At 34.2% G+C, this 20409-nt stretch overlaps 1 protein-coding gene across 4 annotated transcripts in view; it reads left to right on the plus strand.

Moving 5' to 3' along the window:
* LOC123710661 (venom dipeptidyl peptidase 4-like) overlaps positions 1-20409 on the plus strand; it is a 39431-nt gene that overhangs the window by 5166 nt on the left and 13856 nt on the right. The window contains exons 1-9 of one of the 4 annotated variants that reach the window (XM_045662701.1): positions 770-934; positions 11851-11911; positions 12791-12934; positions 13653-13836; positions 14161-14255; positions 14464-14541; positions 15936-16197; positions 16977-17146; positions 19093-19184. In XM_045662701.1, coding sequence (XP_045518657.1) covers positions 11867-11911; positions 12791-12934; positions 13653-13836; positions 14161-14255; positions 14464-14541; positions 15936-16197; positions 16977-17146; positions 19093-19184 — 1070 coding nt within the window. In that variant the 5' untranslated portion in view covers positions 770-934; positions 11851-11866. Of the gene's footprint in view, positions 1-769; positions 935-8179; positions 8262-11850; positions 11912-12475; positions 12516-12790; positions 12935-13652; positions 13837-14160; positions 14256-14463; positions 14542-15935; positions 16198-16976; positions 17147-19092; positions 19185-20409 lie in introns of those variants that run through there. The other 3 variants (XM_045662700.1, XM_045662702.1, XM_045662703.1) reach the window with 3 other exon arrangements.

A 20409-nucleotide genomic window follows, 5' to 3' on the forward strand; every position in this document is an offset into this window, starting at 1 on the left:
AATGATATCCCTTTAATTTTGAGAGCCTAGATTCTCGTTACGCAAACTACGGTATCGTTTATTTATTATCGCCTAATTTGCATGTTGTTTGAGTTCATTGTACGGTAGGTTTATATGGTACGAATAATAAGTAGAACAGATACACAACATCACTGCTGATATCCTGTGGTTAATTTAATTTTAGGTATTATAATAAATAAATCAATCAATGGCGCTACAACATTTTTAGATCTGGGCCTCAGATTTATGTATCCGTTTCATGATCATTTGTTAACCTATTAGGCAAGTAGGTGATCAGCCTTCTGTGCCTGACGCACACCGTCGACTTTTTGGGTCTAATGCAAGCCGGTTTCTTCACGATGTTTTCCTTCACCGTTCGAGCGAATGTTACAATTTTAGGTATTACACAGACTAAAACCTAAATTTAAATAAAAAAAATACATTAAATGCGTTATTTTCAAATAATGTAGAAGGTGTACACTTCATTATTTCTCAACACTTAAAAAGATATGTTTTTTAATTTGAAAAACATGGCAAAATTTAAAAAAACTTTCTGGATTGCGATTTGTATATTTTAAAGTGGCAGTAATAATGTTCGCCTAAAATTACCATAACGTGCGTAATACACACTCAGTATATAGGTTATTAATACAGATGACTAATCACCTTTCATCAACGGGGCTTTCGGGATTTTCTTACGCACACGTAGTCGCCGGTTTTATTAAACAAAAAGTTTCATACCGTGTCTTAGTTTGGCGCGCAGTCGTCGTTTGACGCTAAGTTATCGCACACGTTTCGCGATCTATTTGTTTACAAGTGTACGATTTTAGTATTGAGTTATGCCGATGTGAGTACTAGCAATGAAAAGTGTCGTTCCATATAAAACTTATTTTGGTGACTGTTTACCAAATATTTTGGATACCTTTAGTGAATGGTAAGTTTTATATAAATATTAATTTTATATAGAGTAAAAAATATTACTTATTGAACCTATAAGGCCCAAGCTAAATGTTTAAATTTTCGTAAATAACATGCAAATTAGTTGATAATTATGTTAGTGAAAATAAATATATTTTTTAATTACACTGTCACCTATCGTAGCAATGTAACAAAGAAAGTAGTTTATTGCATTTAGACTGGTTTTCGGGACAATTTTTTTTATATCAGTAACTTTTAAAACATTCTATGATCCTATAGGTCACAAAGAGCTATTCCAAAGATGTACTAAAAACTAACACTATCAAAACTTATTAAAAAATATTAGCGCAATAACGTTTCTAAGTTAGTTTTTTTTAAATTTAATTTAATAAAAACTTTTTTCCAATCTTTAAGCAATAAGTGACATACCACAGCTTTAAGTGATCATAAATACTACATCAACAGTTTAAATTCGTTAATTTTAGAGAGTACAGATGGGAAATATTGCTATGATAATCGAACATCGTCAGATTTCTTCAAATACTTTTAAAACACCATACTTAACGACATAGCACAAGACACATATACATTTATGTGTCTCTTTCTGGCATGTAGGTGATCTGTGCATGAACCTTCAGTCTAAATAAATAATACAAGGGAGCGGCCTATTTGCTCTTATTTTTTAACAATTAGCTTACCTCATTTCAGTTTAAAAGACAAAAGGAAACGTGTTTTTAGCTGTATACTTGTTTACATGTTATTTAACCATTGTTTTCGGTACAACAGGTATTTCCACATTCTTATGTAATACAACACTATTGAATTCAAACCATGATGAATATTGATTTTTATAGATTCGTTAGGCCACGGGTTCCATTACAATCAAGAGCTATTCTTGCATATACAAGAACCGTAATTTGCAGGACATGTAATGCAAATACAAGTAACAAACGTGTTAATTCGTTATATATATTTGGGGTCCCTTTTAAGTAATGAAACTGTGTCAGGATTCCCAAGTCTTCCGTAACATACTTTAACTTGAAATTGTATATTTGCTAATAGGCAATGTATGCCGTTGATTTTTGGTGCAGGCATGGATTCGTCACGATGTTGTGTTTACCGTACGAGCGAGTGTTAAACAGAAACAAAATGCCAGTGCACAGCTGTCACTCGAATTAATGACCTCAGTAAGAGTCGCACACTCCAGTCACTAGGCCAATCAATGTTTTTTTTGTGTATAAAGCTAAGTTAAGTGTTTCCCCGCCCGCAACACCAAGAGTTTTGCAAGTGCAATGCGGCCTTAAAGGTAGGTAGGGCTCTTCTCTGGAAGGGCCCTAAAGTTGCGGTTCGGAAAGTCGAATGACAGCTGGTTCAATGTGAAGTAAAGTAAAAATATAAATATTAAACCTTTTCTCGTAGATCTCATATAGTTTCTGTTTAATCACAACCTACTCCTTTATTGGGAAGCTTGAAGGATTAGATTAAAATTTGGTATCGACAATGCAATAATAAGAAATTGATAAATACGCCGGAGAGTTTTTAATCGTCAGGGGTATTTAATAGCTTACGTATGGTATTGTCAACCCGGATGTTTAAACACTACTTACTATCTATTTCTATTAACAACTTTTTTTATGACTTTTACAGCAAATCCCACAAAGATGCCTCTTAACCTAATGTTGAACATTATTTCCCTTAAACTCGCCTCTGGTACCTCCATGCCCATAGCTTGTTCAGTGTTATACCTGTCGTATCCATACATTGGACAGTCGGTCAGAACAAGCAACACAGTCTCTTCAGCTGCATTGCTACAAGGACAGGCAGCACTTTGTCTAACCCTGAACCTGCAAAGATACGACAAGAAAACACAATGGAATAATCAGAAAATGATAAATACGCAGGAGTTTGGGAATTGCGTTTATAAGTTTCCGTTATATTTAAGTGTTCCTTGGGTATTAAATAAGACGTTCTTCTTTTGTTTTATTTGTTTAAAAATCAACTGTCCCCTTCTGTATAAGGTTTTTTAATCTGTGTATTCTTACAAAATTGTTCCGTCAAATATCGCGAAGAACAAAATATCGCTTTGACAATTCTGGTCGCGTACACAAAGAAAAAATTAAGCAATAAAACAGGGAAATTCTTTTCATATTTCCTCGGATTCTCTTTTCGGTGAACTAAGCATTTTAATAGAAATATTTTTTTTAACTTCTACTGTTTTTACAGCTGTATAATACACGTTTCCTTTTCAACAGATAAATAGAGTTGATAATTTTAATTAATACTTTATTATCATTGATAAGTAAATTAAATTTATTCTATTATAATAAAAATGTATTAAATAAATATAAAAAAAATCAGTATCAATTTATATCGGTTCCGAAATGTTTAGTACTACAGAAACTCATTCAACGATAACAAAGAGCTTCAGGCAAACCCCAAGAGTCTCGTTTGATGTTTAACAAATTGTATTGATATTATAATTATTCGGTCATTATATTTATTTCAAATTTGTAAAACCAAATCTACAATGATGAATTAATTATTTTTTGTTTCATGGGTTTTGTAATTTCTAACAAGTATAAAAAAAAACATCGCTGTATGTTTCTTGGTGAATATTCTTTTAACTTTCGTACAAAGTCCAAAGTGTACCTTTAGCCGTATAAGACCTATCAATGTATCGGACGGTGTTTTAAATCTCAGAAAAAATACTAAATAAAGGCCTGAATTTAACTTTCCTATTGTCTTGTAGACACAGACTTGTATTTACAATTGAATATATTCCTACGTTGACACGGAACTGGGGCGAGGAACAATGAAACCGCAGCTATATTAACTGCCATTGTACCTGTGACATTAATTAGATATTCAATCTTAACAGTCAATATTAATGAGAAACATTCTTCCTTCTCCTGAACTACTTTTTACCTACATATGCTCTGGGTCTGTATGAACGCTTCATCGGAAACAAAATAATAAAACTCTAACTTTATTTTCGTGTTGAAAAATTAAAGGAATTTAAAAACAGTCGCTTATAGTCAATGTCTATATTACAAATATTTTCATTCGTCGGTTACTTAATTACGCCGTGGAATGCTTAATTCATTGAAAACTTAAACAAAGTAATGAAATATTTTTTTAATTGTAAGAGGAAAGGGATCAATATATTATATTTTCTCTTAGCGGAATATAAACTATACTCTTCGTCTTATCTAAAAAGACTACTTAACGGTAATCTCCTACACAATGCTGTTCCCGTAATTACTGCAATTAACTCTATTATTATAAATTGCTCGACTCTGAGGTCATCACAAGAAAATTCAGGGACAGTTAATTCATTCATTTCTGTTACTGTTTTACCTCAAATTCCTCAATTTATTTTTTAATTTTTGAATTAAATTATGTAACTTTAAAAAGACCAAATCGTATAATGTTACTATGAATTTTGAATTATATTGATAATTATTTATCGTACCTGCCCTGTCTCATGGACTTAATAGTCAGCTAGAATCTTTTAATTTACTTACCAGCGGCCTGCTTCAGCTTCTAGAGAAATAATTTTTAAAATCGTTACAGCAGGTTTAGAGTTTATTCGTAACAAAGATACAAATCAATGCTCTTAATAATATTAGTATATACTATATATATAAGTTACTTCCAAAGTTAAATGAAATTATCAGTTATTGTATTAAGCAAAAGGGTCTGTCTATAGAAATTACTTAGAACAATTAAGGGACACGCGTTTCCGTCTACCCCAATAATGTTGACCGAAATAATCAGATTAATCGAACTGATTTCATTTGGAACGTTCATTGCTTTTACTAGATAGAATCTTTGTTTTAATTTCTTATAGAAATTCTACTAGTGATTGTCAAATCAGTAAAATTATTAGGCCGGTATTAGGATTGTCTGGACACGATCGCGTAATATATGTATTTTCATTTTGTAAATCGTTGTAACAAAATTCCCATCGTCCGTAGAAATTAACGTTTACCTCGTGTACAGTAAAGAATTTTGGGGTCTTAATTGGTCAAACTTAATCCTGGGAGTAGCATGTTAAGAAAGTTAGCCGCAAATTGTACGGTGCCTCCTACTGGAGGATACTTCTTTCGACGGATTAGTAATTCTTTGGGGAGCCTAAAACTATAACTTACGCTCTTCCGAAAACAATATTCTTGAAATCTCATCATAACTCTTCGTTCTTTGGCAACTCCTTTAAGGTCTCTACAGTGAGGCTATGGAATTCACTTACGGTCCCTATTCGCTTAGCTCCTTCTTTATCTTCCTTTAATTTCTACCGTACAAGCATCACCTGTCCACTTCGTATCCCTAACTTTTGTATTAACTGATCTGATTCATTCATTCAGTCATATCGTCATTAATGTGCATGTGTGATTGACTATTGTCCTGTTCACTGTTTACATATTTTTTAATTCATTTGTTTGTTTAAATAACTATATTTATAACGTATTTTTGCACTTCTTGCGCTTAATTATTTGATTCTAGTGATTGCCTGGAAGGGATAGCTTGAAAGCGATAAGGCCGCCAGTTGAACTCCTTTTCATTTAATTATCTAAATTGTACTATATTTCGGTACATGCAATGAAGTGCTAATACATATAACGGTTTACTCAGTGACATACAAATAATTACTAGCTGAAAACAGTGTTGTCGTAAGCTCTCCCGAGATCCATTTGTAAGCGGAAACAAAGTAATAACAACTAATGCACACTCCCCGGGGAAACCTTAAATCCCGGAACCGGAAAAAACTTGGACATGAACATCCGGGACGCGTGATTTGATGATATAGCACAATAACGCCCAGTCTTTAAAAACCTGATCTGTGCAAAAATTGCACAAATGTCAAATTTAATTAAGTTTTAAAACTAAACGTATGCTTAAATATAGGAAAATATGACGTCACAAACTTAACACACATCAATTATATTGTAACATGAAATTAAAATAACTATTCATTCAAAATTTTATCAGCATCAAGTTGATGGCTTCCACTATCCGCTTGACAAAACATTTCCAATTGCCATTGCGAACTAGCTAACTCTTGAATTGACTCCCCCCTACCGGGAATTCAACAGTTCCTGGGAGATACGACCTATAATTATTTATAGAAAGAGCATACTCATCCCTTAAAGGCCGGAAACACACCAGCTACAATGAGTCCATGGATTGCGATGACTGGCCTTTTTGGCCATCCTATCGTTTCCCCTATCCTATTAAAAACCACGGGAAAAAAACACTGACAAACAGTTAAAACTAAAAGTAAATATAGACTTTATAAAGGGTGTAAAATTATTCTATAATGTGTAAATTGAGTAGCTAAAATTACCATTGCTTGTATTATTTAGTTTAAAGTGAACATTTGCTTTACAATTTGGAAGAAAAATATATGATTAGCGTTCTATTAAACTTTAATTTCTTTAAAAAAATCACTGCACGGACCAACCGAAACAAAAAGTAACAGTGCAAGTATTTTTTTTAAATTAACCTATCGTGATTATATCATAGCTTTCTAATTGACATCGGATGTGACGTCACTACTGTATGTTACGGTACTACTAAACGTTACGTAGTTACGTCACAGTTGTACGTGATCTATTTATCAATTCCGGTTACGAGGTGCATGGAGTTACAGCAAAATATGTGGCCTTGAACCAAAACAATTATCATAAGACGACATTTCGACTGACTGACTTTATAAGGGGTTTAGCGATCCAGTTAATATAAGCAACATAACTTAATACGACGTATCTCAACCTAATATACTTTAAACTGCCAATCCTCAAACACGTTGTCTCGAGAAGTGTGCTCTACTTATAAAATGGAGGGGAAAAATTTAATCATTGCAAAATACTGCCCATAACATAAGATATATAATATTTTAGACATGACAAAAAAACGATTTGAGCATGACGTACAGAGAGCGTCGAGAACAAACAACGTACATAGCGAGAGAACGTTGCGGTATTTTCTACTGCGGCTAATAAATGGACTACCCAGTCAGTTATTAGATAGCCTCACGGTAACCAATATAAAAAGTAAATTAAAAAAAAAACTTTTATATGCATTTGTCGCGCGCCTAAACGAAACTGCTATATATTTATACAAACAACAGTGGTTTTATAACGTAACATATCATGATTTTATTGTATTACTAGCTGACTCGGCAAACGTAGTTTTGCCATGTATATTATTGCCAGGAAACATTTGTTTTAATTTGTAAGGAACATTTGTCTATCATAAAAAACAAAAACATGTTTTTTGGGGTGGACACCCCTTATCACTTAGAGGGGTTTGAAAGATAAATAGTAGCCGAATAGACTCACTGAATATGCATAAAAAAATTCATAAGCATCGGTCGAGCCGTTTAGGAGTAGTATGGGAAGGAACACAGTTAATGTAAGATAAAAAAGAAAGCATTTTTTTTTAAATTAAAGCAAGGGCATAGGCTACTTTAAAGGTGATGCTATTCCGGCCATGTAGATTCCCATCGGAAGAGCTTTATCATCTCAGCCAATTAATTTATCGTTAGGAAGCTGTATGTCATAAGTGTAATTTTAAAAGCACACAGAGCGATGCCGTTCCTAAAAAGAAGTAGGGATGTTGTCGTCGTTCATCCCGTAAGGATTGACTTCGCCAGACGCAATATGCAAGCGTAATAAATTAAATAGGCTGTATAAGATGGAAAAAATAATTTTATTTTTAAATAAATAAGTAAACGCCACTAAACTAAATTCATAATTTTAAATAAATTATCATTATTCATTGGAGTATTCTAACAACCATCAGAAGACAATGAATATTTCATATTTCAATAGGTTTTTGATACATGAGGCTTTAGAGGTAAGAAAGGAAAAATCAAAGGGCGGAAATTATAACAAGGGACGGACTTCCATTCCAGTGGCATCAAAGCGGAAATGAAAGCTCATCCAATCTTTCTTACCTTTGATTCACATAATAAATTTCTTAGTTTTCTGATATTAAATTTTATCTTTTGACATGTTTCTTGAATTGTATAAAAGAAATATATTTTCATTTTAAATTATTCTTTAATGTTTTACATATATTATTATTTTATATAATATCCTTTAATCACTCGTTCAGATGCGTTGTGCTAATTAAAATAACCAAATAAATTAAAAAAATATAATTATCAAGTTTTTATCTGAATCAAATAATTGTGGGGATTTTATCGTTGCCTTCAAAATACGATTATTAATGTATTATCTACAATAAAGATACTATAATCTAAATATCCAGTAACATAGCTTAGAGCTCAGTTTTGTGAAAAATCGGCCTTTGGCCAGTTTGGTTGTTGTATTGAAAGGGTAAGTTTTTCACATTAAAGACATCAAATAATTTTGCATATATACCATAGTTTGTGTACAAATTCACATTATGCTATATATTTGCGAAATATAATAACATACGCAAATTCCTGTGCAGACGGAAAATGCGCAGCTAACGGCAAATACCTCGATCATTTTTAGATAACTTTTGGTTTAGTAGTTTCGAACCACAAAGACATAATAAGCATGTTAGTTATAATATTTCAATCTGATTGGCATTCTGCACCTATCAACCCGTTTTACCGGAAAAATAAATAAGGTTCTCATTAATAGATTTTATAATAGTATTTAAAAGTATTTTAACTATGACTTTGTTCTTAACTGCAAGAACGTGTTTATTTATCACGAAATATTTTATAACTATTTTATCGTTTGTTGATAAGAGATAAATTTAAATGTAATCTTTACAACTTTATTGTATCATTGCTTATAATATGTTGGTAAATTACACTTTAACCAGCTTATAACGATTGCGCTATCATTGGCCGCATACTACATACGTTTTTGAATTATAATATATAAGTTTAATAAGTATATAATCGACTTCAAATAGTTCGTAACATTAAAAATTTATATTACTTTTTGATATAGTATTTTTAAGATAATAAAAAGCAGTACAGAGCTGAAAATACTGCCACTATACCACAGGACCCGAACTTTCTAAACGTATTTTAGTTTGTTATTATTATTCAGTACAGCTTAAAATAATATGAATTATTGTAAACTTTCGTTAGATTTTCTTTATTGAAGTGAAACTTGTTTATCGGCGTTGTAAAAAAAATTACCGTCACATTTTTCGGTTACGCGTTACATTATTCCGTTACGCGTCAAATTTTTCCGTTACGCGCCATCCTTTTCTTGTCCCTACCATGGTTGATTCGAAGAGATTCGAAGCCATTAATAACAAAAATATAATAATTATATTACAATTAATGAAATTCTGTAATAATCTTAGTAGTAATGAGGTAAAATGAAATAATTATATTATTTGTATTCATGTCTACGATAATAAAAGCCTTTTGTTAAACTTTATCTTATTTAACTTTATTTAACAAATTTCTGTAAAGTTGCATATAATAGATAATTTTTCGAAAAATAAGGTCATAAAGAAGTTTCACTTCTTACGTGTGTAGTACACGCACACATTTTATTTTAAATTAGGAACGTTTTAATATAATTAGTGAATAACAACAATTAGATTAGAATTTCAAGGGAATTAACCGTAGGATGCTGATTTTTGTTTTGATTATTACGTCGGTTAAAATTAGTTAACGTCTATAGTTCATCAGTGTTGGCTACACTGAGGAAGATAAAAGACACAAGACCGCATTTTAAACATCAAAATAGAGTTGCTCACAATTCAGAAAACCTATTTTTGCAAGAAGTGAAACTAAGAAAAATATCATTATTATAGGAAATATAAATAGTGATAATCCGACGTGAATGTTTTATATACGTGGGTAACACTGAAAATGTTTAATAAACTGGCCAGTTAGAAACATTGCTGATAAAAACTTTTTTGAATTTCAATTTTAGAACTCTTTGGTACCCTAATGTAGCATTATATTCAATTGCATTCAATTGTCATTTGTTTTTGTGAATTGGCGGCAAATCTAAAACTCTTCGGTCTATCATTTATTATGACTATCGTTGTGGGCTTCCTCAACAACAAAGCTATTAGCAATTCCTAATGAAGCCCCATCTCGTACCACTATTTACAATTGTTTTAACGAGTTTAAACGTAGCAATCTCAATGATTATCCGCGTGTGGAACGTCCTTTAACAGCGACTACTGAAGATAAAATCAGTGCTGTGCGCCACATGATAGAGGAAGATAAGAGAGTGCGTCAGGAAGGTTTGTACTAGATGGATTCCCCATACTTTAACCGACGTCCAGAAACACCTTCCCATGGATAGTGACTCAAATGCTGTACTTGATATCGTGGTACGTGATGAAAGCTGGATATATTACTACGAACCCGAAACCAAAAGACAATCAGCTCAGTGGGTGTTTCCTTTCGAGGATCGGCCAACTAAGGTAAAGAAAGGAAGAAGCACGAAAAAAAGATAATTGCCTCATTCTTTGGTTGGAAAGGTCATTTCGCGACAGTTGTGCAGAAGATGGAAGGACAGTTACTGCAGACTGGTATGTCAATCACTTTTTGCCTGTTGTCTTGGAAAAAAATCGACAGCAGTGCCCTCGAAGCAGGATCCTCCTTCACCAAGACAATGCTTCAGCGCACTCGGCAAAACGGAATATTGAATATTTAACTAAGGGAGGTGTCGAGATAATGAGTTACTAAAGATAAAATTCGAGGTATTTGCTTTACGAGCCCTGAAAATGCGGTGAAAGCGTACGAAAATGCCTTAGAAGAGACCCCTAAGGAAGAATGGGCCTACTGCTTTTCTCAGTGGTTCCATCGAATGCGACGATGTGTAGAGAGGAACGGAGATTACTTCGAAGAACAATACAAGTATTGGCAACTTTTTACATTAAGCTGTTTATAATTTTCGAAACATTTTTAGTGTTACCTAGGTATATCGTGATAAAATAAAGTAAATCAATCAAACGCTACAACGCTACCTTTTTAGTTCTGGGCTCCTCAGTACTTCTGTATTCGTTTTCATGATAATTTCTTATCAGCCTTCTATGCCTGACGCATGCCATCGACTGCTTGGGTTTAAGGCAAGCCGGTTTCCTCACGATGTTTCCTTCACTACTATTCTAGCGAATGTATAATGCGCACTACAAAGAAAATCTATTGGTGCACAGCCGGGGATCGAATTTCGGGATGAGAGGTGAACGCTGAAGCCACTAGGCCAATACTGCTCCGCCATTTGATAGAGTGTTATAAACAAATACTAAGATAAAGTCACTCAAGAAATTTGGTAATTGTTAGAGATCGTTAATTAAGTGAAACGTGTAAACCAAATCGTATTAACAGTTTAAATCTATTTCACAAATTTCGATGGCTTCTTCTATGAAATCGTGTGTGCTATCTATTTTACAAAATCTTTGCGTTGCTATGCGTAATATTTTCGTCTTATCCGGTACACTCTTGACAGAGCGGTCGTGATCGCTATGTAGTAGTGGTATTAGAAGGGGCAGATGTGATGTCCTTCACGACGTTTCGCCATCCTACGGCGACTAATACAGAGGTTCCTTTATAAGAAGTTTACACTTAATAAATGTATGCTTTGTAATTACTTCGAATATTGCTATACAAGTGGCTGTAAATAGAAATTAAGTATGAATCTCAACTTTATTATATACGGCCATGTTATGGATTTTTATTCCGAAAGAACAGTTGCACGTACGGTGAAAGAAAATATTGATATGACTCATGTTTTTGTCCCTAAAAATGCCATTTATAGCACGTATACATGGCTACATGGCTATGAAGATAAAAATAATAACGTATCAGACGAGGAAATGTGTAAATATTCCAATAGGACCTTCATACGGGTTAACTTTCGACAAAAGACATTGCTTAATTTCAATATCGCTTTTGCAATAATAGATCTCCTAAACCATGTTGAGCCTGTTGAATTTTGTTTTTTGTTTCAGGTAATAAGTTACCAAGATGGCTCAGGAGGGTTCCAGTATGGAAATGGGCACAAGTGACCAGGTGAAATAATGAATTCAGTATTATTTTGAAGTTTTTAAATGTAGTGAGACTGACTGAAACGGTCAGGTGCCGTGATACATCGTGGTACATGGTTTGATTCAGAGAAGCATACCTTTACTTTATAAAGCTTATAAATTAATATGAAGAGAAAATTAATCCTCATTTACGGCAAGACAACTGCAAGTTCACTGTTATCAGACAAAGAGTTCCGTTTGTAAAGATATAAAATAGTGTCTTGAGAAAAGTAAACCGTAATAATAGATAAATAATTATAAATTATATATATAATAATTTCCAATTATTACGTTTGCCCTCATAACCCCTTTTACGGTCGTAAAATTATTTAAATAATGCTAAAATTTTAATTATTAACTATTTAAAGCGATTAAAATCCTAAATTTATTAGTATGTAGGAAGACGCATGCAAAAATCAAAAACAACTATTAGAACAGATCTATTGATATTTTTATAACATTTTCTATTGAAAGTCAAGTACCGATAACCTTGTGTGATAAGTGATATATCTGATTGTTACTAGAATTTATTGTAAAAATATAGTAGTGGAACATGAGAAGTGAAGACTGCATGTACTGAGAGCGTTTACGTAAGTTGTTCAACATTTTCTACGCAATTTGTAATAGATTTAGAAATCTGTAACAAAAGGTAAACTTAATATAAAAGGAATGAAACATTTATAAATAGGCCATCTCTTTTGTCTCGTTGATGTGTTGGTACCAATAATCGTAATCTTATTTGGGTGTGAATTTCTTCGACGTCACTTCAATTTAAATAAATATCCCCAAACCAATCATTTGTTTAAAAAATTGTGATATAACACAGATAAATCTTATTAAACTTTATCTATTTTCTTTATAATAGGTCCTGGTTGCCGCCAAGAAGTCCAAGAAACTTGTTTATGGAATAGGCTTCATCGCGATGGTGGCAGCAATCGCGGTGGTTGTCACACTTATAGTGGTGTTTGCCGCTGATGTAGGAGGCTCCGATACTAACAGCACACCACAGGTAGGGTTATTTAACCACATTTAATTCTATAAATAGCTGTGTTATGAGTTATATACAGTGGTTCAAATTCGATTAGGTCTGGGCCTTAGATCATCTGTATCTGTTTTGTGATCAGCCTTTTGTGTGATTGTTTGGCATCCGAGGATGTTCCTTCGAATCTTGAGTGTGGGCTGGATGCACTGGATTTTAATGAATAATTTTAATTTGATTTATGAGTGCAATTAACACTTGCCGGAAGCTTATCTTAGAGAAAAATTTCGTAGGAGGCAAAAATCCACAGTGTTGTCCTTATAATATTTGCATGATCAGCGGGATAAAAAAAAGAGTTAAAATTTACATAAAATCTGATAAAAGCCAAGAGGCTGATGCAGATGGTAAAAATTAAAAAAAAAGAAAAAAAAAATATTGACATTTGAAACACCTTTAAATATTGTAAGCCTGATAGGCTAGGATGTAGCGGTCATTTAGGAAGAAAAAAAATATTAAGAACTAGCGGACCCGACAGACGTTGTCCTGTCTTAACTATGAATATTGACTACCAATATAATAACTGTGATCAAAGCATTTGTTTTAAACGAAGTTCATTTTACGTCCTCTTTGACAATTTTGTCAAAGGCCATTAGATTATATCAACCAACACATCATCAAAAATAGGTACCTTTAAAATCAAAGACCGGTACGCTATCTTTAGTTTAAATTATATACTTTGTATAAACAGGACCCAACACCAGTGACTACGCCTTCACCAACACCATCACCAGGTCCTGATGCCACGGATAGTACAACACCATCATTTACAACACCAACGCCACCATCACCAACTCCTCCACAGGATATAGATTTGGATGCGATACTAAACGGTCAATTTTCCGCCGTAAACTTCAACGGCACTTGGACTTCTGGTAATTTATGCATTTTTTAAATACTGTTGTATTGTTTGTGACTATACTTTGGGTTTATTGAACAATTTAAATATTCTTTCGGACTGCAACTGCAAATTGAAATTAAAATCCAACATTTATTTTATTTATTTACAAACACAATTCTGTACTAACAGGAGTCACCTGTCAATCGACAAGAATGCATAACCAATGAAAATAAATTACACATGAAACAAAAAACAAACATAGGAAATTTCTTAATAAAATAAAATTGCATAATAATAAAAAATAAGTTACTACTATAAGGCTGTGTAATTCGTTAACTAAAATTCATCTTTCTTACAGGTAGCGAAATATTATTCCGTAACAGTTATGGAAACTTAGTTAAATATAACGTTGACGAAGACGATACTTTATTAGTTGTATCGAACACGTCACAGGTATAAATGTTTTTCTTAATACTTTTTAAAATTCCCAAATAATTTTCCTTCCATATAAGCACTTTCTAAAACGTCTGAAGCGCAAACGCCCATTTAGAGATTACACTGTAATAAATATATTTAGTACTATCGTATATAGTATAGTATGTGTTATATATATTTATAAATATAACCTTTTAAAATTATTATATAAACATATTTTTTCCAGTATTTATTGAATTCTTATCAATTCAATGAAATGTCAGCGGATCAAAGATACATTGCACTGTCTTTTAACGAATTAACTGTAAGTACAGTTTTTAATTTTACACAAGTTAATGTATCTACAAATTATTATAAATATAGTTAGTAGTAACTGTTTTATCTTGTTCTTAAGAGAAATCAGATCAGTAACTATGACACTATTAATATGTATTTATATTTATACAATACTATAATAATACCTTACAAGTCTTAAATTACAAAATATAAAAAAATACGAGGGACAGATCTTGGATCAGTACTCTGTAACTTCCAATAGAACCGGAACCGGAAGACACCGACAACAAACCCGATGCTAAGTATATTACGAGTACGTAGCGTTGCGGAATATAGTGTTTTTAAGCGAAACTATTGGTGTCTAAGAAATAAGCAGAGCACTTACCAGCCGAGCACAAAACAATAGAGTCAATAGTAGCACACACAATAGTTCTATAGTTTCTGATAGTTTTTAGAAAGAGTTCTGGACGTTTAAGTCCAAAAAATATTTGTCTTTTATTGTAAAATGCTCTGCCAGCTTCCCGATCACAACAGAGTATTCCTTATTGATTTCAATAAGTAAGGTTTCATGAAACACATTCAATAGTAGTGAATGTGTTTTCATTCATTACCTATAAATAATGCAAAAAAAGTTTTAATTACAAACAAAATTAAGAAGAGTGAGCGAATGAAATAATGAGTATTCTTCTAAGTAAAATAAATCAATGGCGCTACAAATTTATTAAGTCTGGGCCTCAGATTTCTGTATGTGTTTCATGGTCATTTGTATATCGAATAGGCATGTAGGTGATCAGCCTTCTGTGCCTGACACACGCCATCGATTCTTTTGGGTCTAAGGCAAGCCGGTTTCCTCACGATGTTTTCCTTCACCGTTGGAGCTATTGTTAAATGAGATGAGAGTCGCACGCTGAAGCCACTAGGCCAACACTGCTCCTGCCTCCCTGCATTTTTCTAAGTATTTACTAAATAAAGAAAAAGAAAGTTGGCTACAAATTTGGCAAGCTAGACTTATTTTTCAGGGAGGTTTTCTTTGATTTACAGCCTAGAATTTCATAACCGTATATGGGGTTGGGCAAGGACCAATCTCTATGGCTATTGGAAGAGTTCCAGTGTTTAGTTTCTATCACACATAGAATCCTTTAAAACAGTGTTTCCCAACCTATTTTTTGTAAAGTGGGGACTTTAGCCTTTCTAAATTCTTATGACTTTATGTAACAGACATAATATTTAATATTAAAAAAAATCTCTTACAGAGTAAGTAAATTTTCAAAACATAACGAAAAGCTGAAATTAATTCAATTTTCGAATAGCTTCTTAACAACAAATTCCCCTCCTGTGAGGCGTGGGGCTCACGTTCAGAAACACTACTCCAGAAACGTTATTAAAATGCGAATTATTTTTCACGATTTTTGTCTGTTTTAGGAATATAGATATAGCTTTTATGCACAGTACGTAGTAAAAGATACACGTTCAGATGACGAGTTCCTAATCACGCCACCAGGTGTCACTGAAGCGAATGCGCTACTCCAAAACTTTAGATGGGCACCTTCAGGTCCTGGATTCGCTTTTGTATATGAAAATAATGTGTATTACCAATCAAATTTAACAAACGAACCTGTACAAATATCCACGAATGGCAAACAAGGCATTATTTATAATGGAGTTCCTGATTGGGTGTATGAAGGTAAGTTATATATTTTTATTTAAAATATTACATAAAAGGCTGAAATGATCGTATGCAGCGCGCTACTAGTATTAAAAAAGTGTATTAATTTGACAACTGTCGTACTATTGGTTTGATAGTATTTTATACTAAAAACAACTTTTGATTCTCTTTATAAAAATTATAAAAAGGGATTTCGTGTGTTAATTAAGTATTGCTTTAGGGCGAAATCATACTGTTGAAGGCCTTTTTCATTTCTATATTTGCTCTCTCTGCACCAGGAAAATACAACTATTTTCTCAACAGAAATGGTTGTCTAAATCTAAACGAGGCGAAATATTCCCCGCGGACGATGCACGCTGTGGACGCCCAAAGAGGCTGTTACCGACGTCAAACGAAAACATCTAAACGTTCACTAAATAATTTTGGATAACTGTTATGTTACGTGTAATGTGTAGACTGCAAGACTAACTCAATTGCCGGTTGACTATTTCAATATGCCGCTGCGAATGCGGAATTTTCATTCAATGGGCTTGAGAGAACACATGCTTATCTAAAACTAATACTAATAAACTTCGGACTCCATAGAGTATATAGAGGCAAAAAGCGCATTCTTAAAGCATAAAAAAAGAGAAACAGAATATATCTGCTGTTTATATGAAAGCATACAAAAGTTTTGTATTGGCTTTATTTCCGGGAAACATGTAAACGAAACTGTAAATATAGAAATAATATACAATATGTATATTATTTCTTCGGTTATATAACTAATTTTTAATACAGACTCAAATTATCCACAGAGGAAGTGTTCGCCTCGAATAACGCTATCTGGTTTTCAAAAGACAGCAACATACTAGCATATGCCACATTCGATGACACCAATGTACGGATAATGAAAATACCTAACTTCGGAATTCCTGGTTCCGTTGACCATCAATATACAAGACATCATGAAATAAGATATCCTAAGGTAATTTTAAATTTGATTAGATTGTTTAAGATTTTCATATTTTATCTGTATTATTGCATACTTTTAATTTAGAACGTAGCATCATCATGATTATCACTACCCTCTTTTTTTCGTCCATGTCTGGACCGGCCTCTCTGCATACACGGGAGCATTGTATCGCTGGCAGTTTGTGTCGCCCAGCGATTATTTGTTGGCGTACCCCTGCACTGTCTCACCTGGACACTGCTCGAACTAGGGAGCAACAGAGCGAGAGCATAGTTACACCGTATACATTTTTGTTATCGTAACAAAACAGCTATATTCGTTTATTTTCTCTTTTATGTAACGATATCATTGGTCACGTATTACATTTTAAATAAAAATCTAAATTGTTTTAAAAAATTTCCGGTAAACACAAGTCTACACCTTTTCCTCAAAATACGTCATACCTTTGTTTCGTACTTCGCAACTTCTCTTAATAGGAAAAGGTGTAAATAAAATACGCTCAGCTTTTCCCAATATTTAAGTCTTACAGCATTAAATAATGTATAGACAATAATAATGCAATTAATAAGCCGAAGTTAAAAAGTGTAATAATTGTAATAGTAATACTTCAGTTAAATTATTTAAGACGACAAAGTAAAGTACTTTACGAAAGTAGAACTACGGTAATATTAATTGTCTCTGGCGTTAACTGTCAACTAAGTTTAAAGTTAGTTTACATTGTTTACATGAAAATGAGTTTACATTAGCCGCTTCGCTTCCAAAAGTCTCCTAATACCAGCCACATAAATTTAAACAAGTGTATATTTCTTAATATATAGTATACATTTCAAAATAATAGTATGAAAAATAAACCATGCTTAATTTCATCTCTTCTCTCTTCTAAATAAAAGCACGGCAATTGGACTTATAAAGTCTTAATGAATAAAGGGGTATAAGTATTTATTCTTCAAAGTAAGTTTAAATAAGTATGTATAACATTTCATAAGGATAATCCCTATAAATGCTACAATATTTCAACCAACATACAAACGAAACATAATTATTTAATACAATAAAATGCTACAAGATTTCTTACTGCCCTCGATACAAAACCAACGGTGCGATAAATGGGATCCGATTATGTCCAACCGAAATATTGTATTTTATTATACAGTTATCAATAATTGAAACATATAGCCAATTAATATAATATTATGAATTTTTGGCGGTGGGATAAAAATTAAATCTCATGACTGCCTTTTAATTTTTGCCTTAGAGCTATGGTGGGCAAAGTTTTTTAATGGCAGGCACAAAGTTTAAGAAATTCTAGAAGAAGGCCAAGAGAAATATAGGTATATAATATAGGTATAAATAATAATATTATAATGTTTTTATAATAATATTACAAGTAGAATATCCTTTTTCTTCTCGACTGTCAAAACGTAATTATAACGGGCCACATACTATCCATGCTCTTCGGGCAAGATTAACTTAAATTAATACTTTCGCAAGCCGTATTTTGCCCATCACTGCCTTAGAGCTTTACAGAATGCATTATCAACTATTTGTAAGAGATGTTACGTGTTCGTAACACCACAGTCAACGCACTTCAGGCCTATCTCGATAGCTCTTAGAAGCTGGTTGTAGATTGCTTTCGCGTTCTGCAGAATGAAATTAAATATTATAATAAATCGATTTCGCTCTACGAATTGTACATAAGAACACGGTTACCTCCGACCAAGGAATTGCTGCACGCAATATTGTTTTCCAAAATTGGTCTAAAAGTGTCATTTCTATGGTGGTAAAATTATAATGCGCTATGCTAGAGGTTTATTTAACATAGCGGAAGAGCAGAACTATAAATAAATTTTATTTACAGGGATAAAGCTAAACAATACTGGAGTGGCGAGTTAATAAATATTAATAAAATAAAAATTTATTCAAGTCTTAAGAATATATTTTATTTATTTCGTTTGTTTCAGTCTGGTACAATAAACCCCACCGTGTCAGTAACATTAAGGCTATTAGAAGATGGAACCCAATCCGTCTACACCGCGCCTTCTGATCTCACTGAGTAAGCCATATAATTTGACAATAATATTTCCTTGAAAATAATCTTGCAGCCACAGAAATGCAAAATTACAACGGGATTGAACCTACGTTATGTTAAATAAACACCAATGAGTAAGGCTAATGAATTAATTCCAAGCATTCGCATTTCAGAAAATTTATAAAAAGTTTTCTGAAATGCGTCTTTAAAAAATTCTATGAATCTATGAATACCGAACCTAAAAAAATATTTCAAAGCTATATCTCGTAGTTATTGTTGCACCCTCACTCGCGAGGGGGGTGTTTTGTCTTGTTCGGGGCGTATGCCCCCTTCAAGTGGTGTATATGTTCGCGCCCTGCTGATACAGGGCGGTACGGGGGCGGGCATATAGCCCTTGGTGAGGGCTGCAGGCGCGCGGGGAGACTCAGTCTCTACCCGCTGCGCGCAGCCGATGGGGTCGTGTCCGGAGTGTCAAGTCCGGGTGATGAGGAGAAGGCCAAGGAGTAGTCTCGACTTGGCCCTGGTGTCGTGATGATGAGTGGTGGTATCGGGCAGCTTGCGCGGCTCGCGGTCAAGCACCGCCGGGTGGGAGCCCCGGTTGACCCGGGGGAGGCCCAGCGAGGCGACCAGCGGTCGAAGCCGCGTTTGCTGCCCTGGTGTCGTCGGAACCCGCGGAGAAGAGCTCACGCGGGTACTTGTATTGGTCGGGCGGCCTGGAGTGCCACGGCGCGATGTTATGGAGGTGAGGATGTTGAGAGGCGTCTGCTCGATCAAACATCCTCATCGCGAGCCGTGCGACGAACTCGTCGATCGACTCCATCCGCAAGTCTCGCGCTATGGTGGCGTTCCTCACGTAGCGTGGTGCATGTACAGCGCACCGTAAGACGGTGTTTTGTACGGTGCGCAGTCTTCGGCGGTTGGTCTCCTTGGCATAGGAGAACCACGCCGGTGCCGCGTACGTGAGGTGAGGGCGCACATACAATTTATGTAGCGCGAGCTTGGTGCGGAGAGGTAGGTTGCCTGTGATCAGTGGGCGAAGCGTATGCGCCGCCCACTTGGCTCTCCCCACAGCCCTGGAGATGTGGGGCGTCATGGTCAGACCCCGGTCTATGGTGACCCCTAGATAGGTGACCGGCGTCTTCCACGGCACGTCTCGATCCAGGAAGCGTAGGGGTGGTGGCAACCTACCCCGGCCGAAGACAATGGCCTGAGTCTTGTCCGGGTTGGCGGCGAGTCTCCACTTGTCCAG

This window comes from Pieris brassicae, chromosome 6, assembly GCF_905147105.1.
Source record: "Pieris brassicae chromosome 6, ilPieBrab1.1, whole genome shotgun sequence".
In the NCBI taxonomy this organism is placed as follows: Eukaryota; Metazoa; Arthropoda; class Insecta; order Lepidoptera; family Pieridae; genus Pieris; species Pieris brassicae.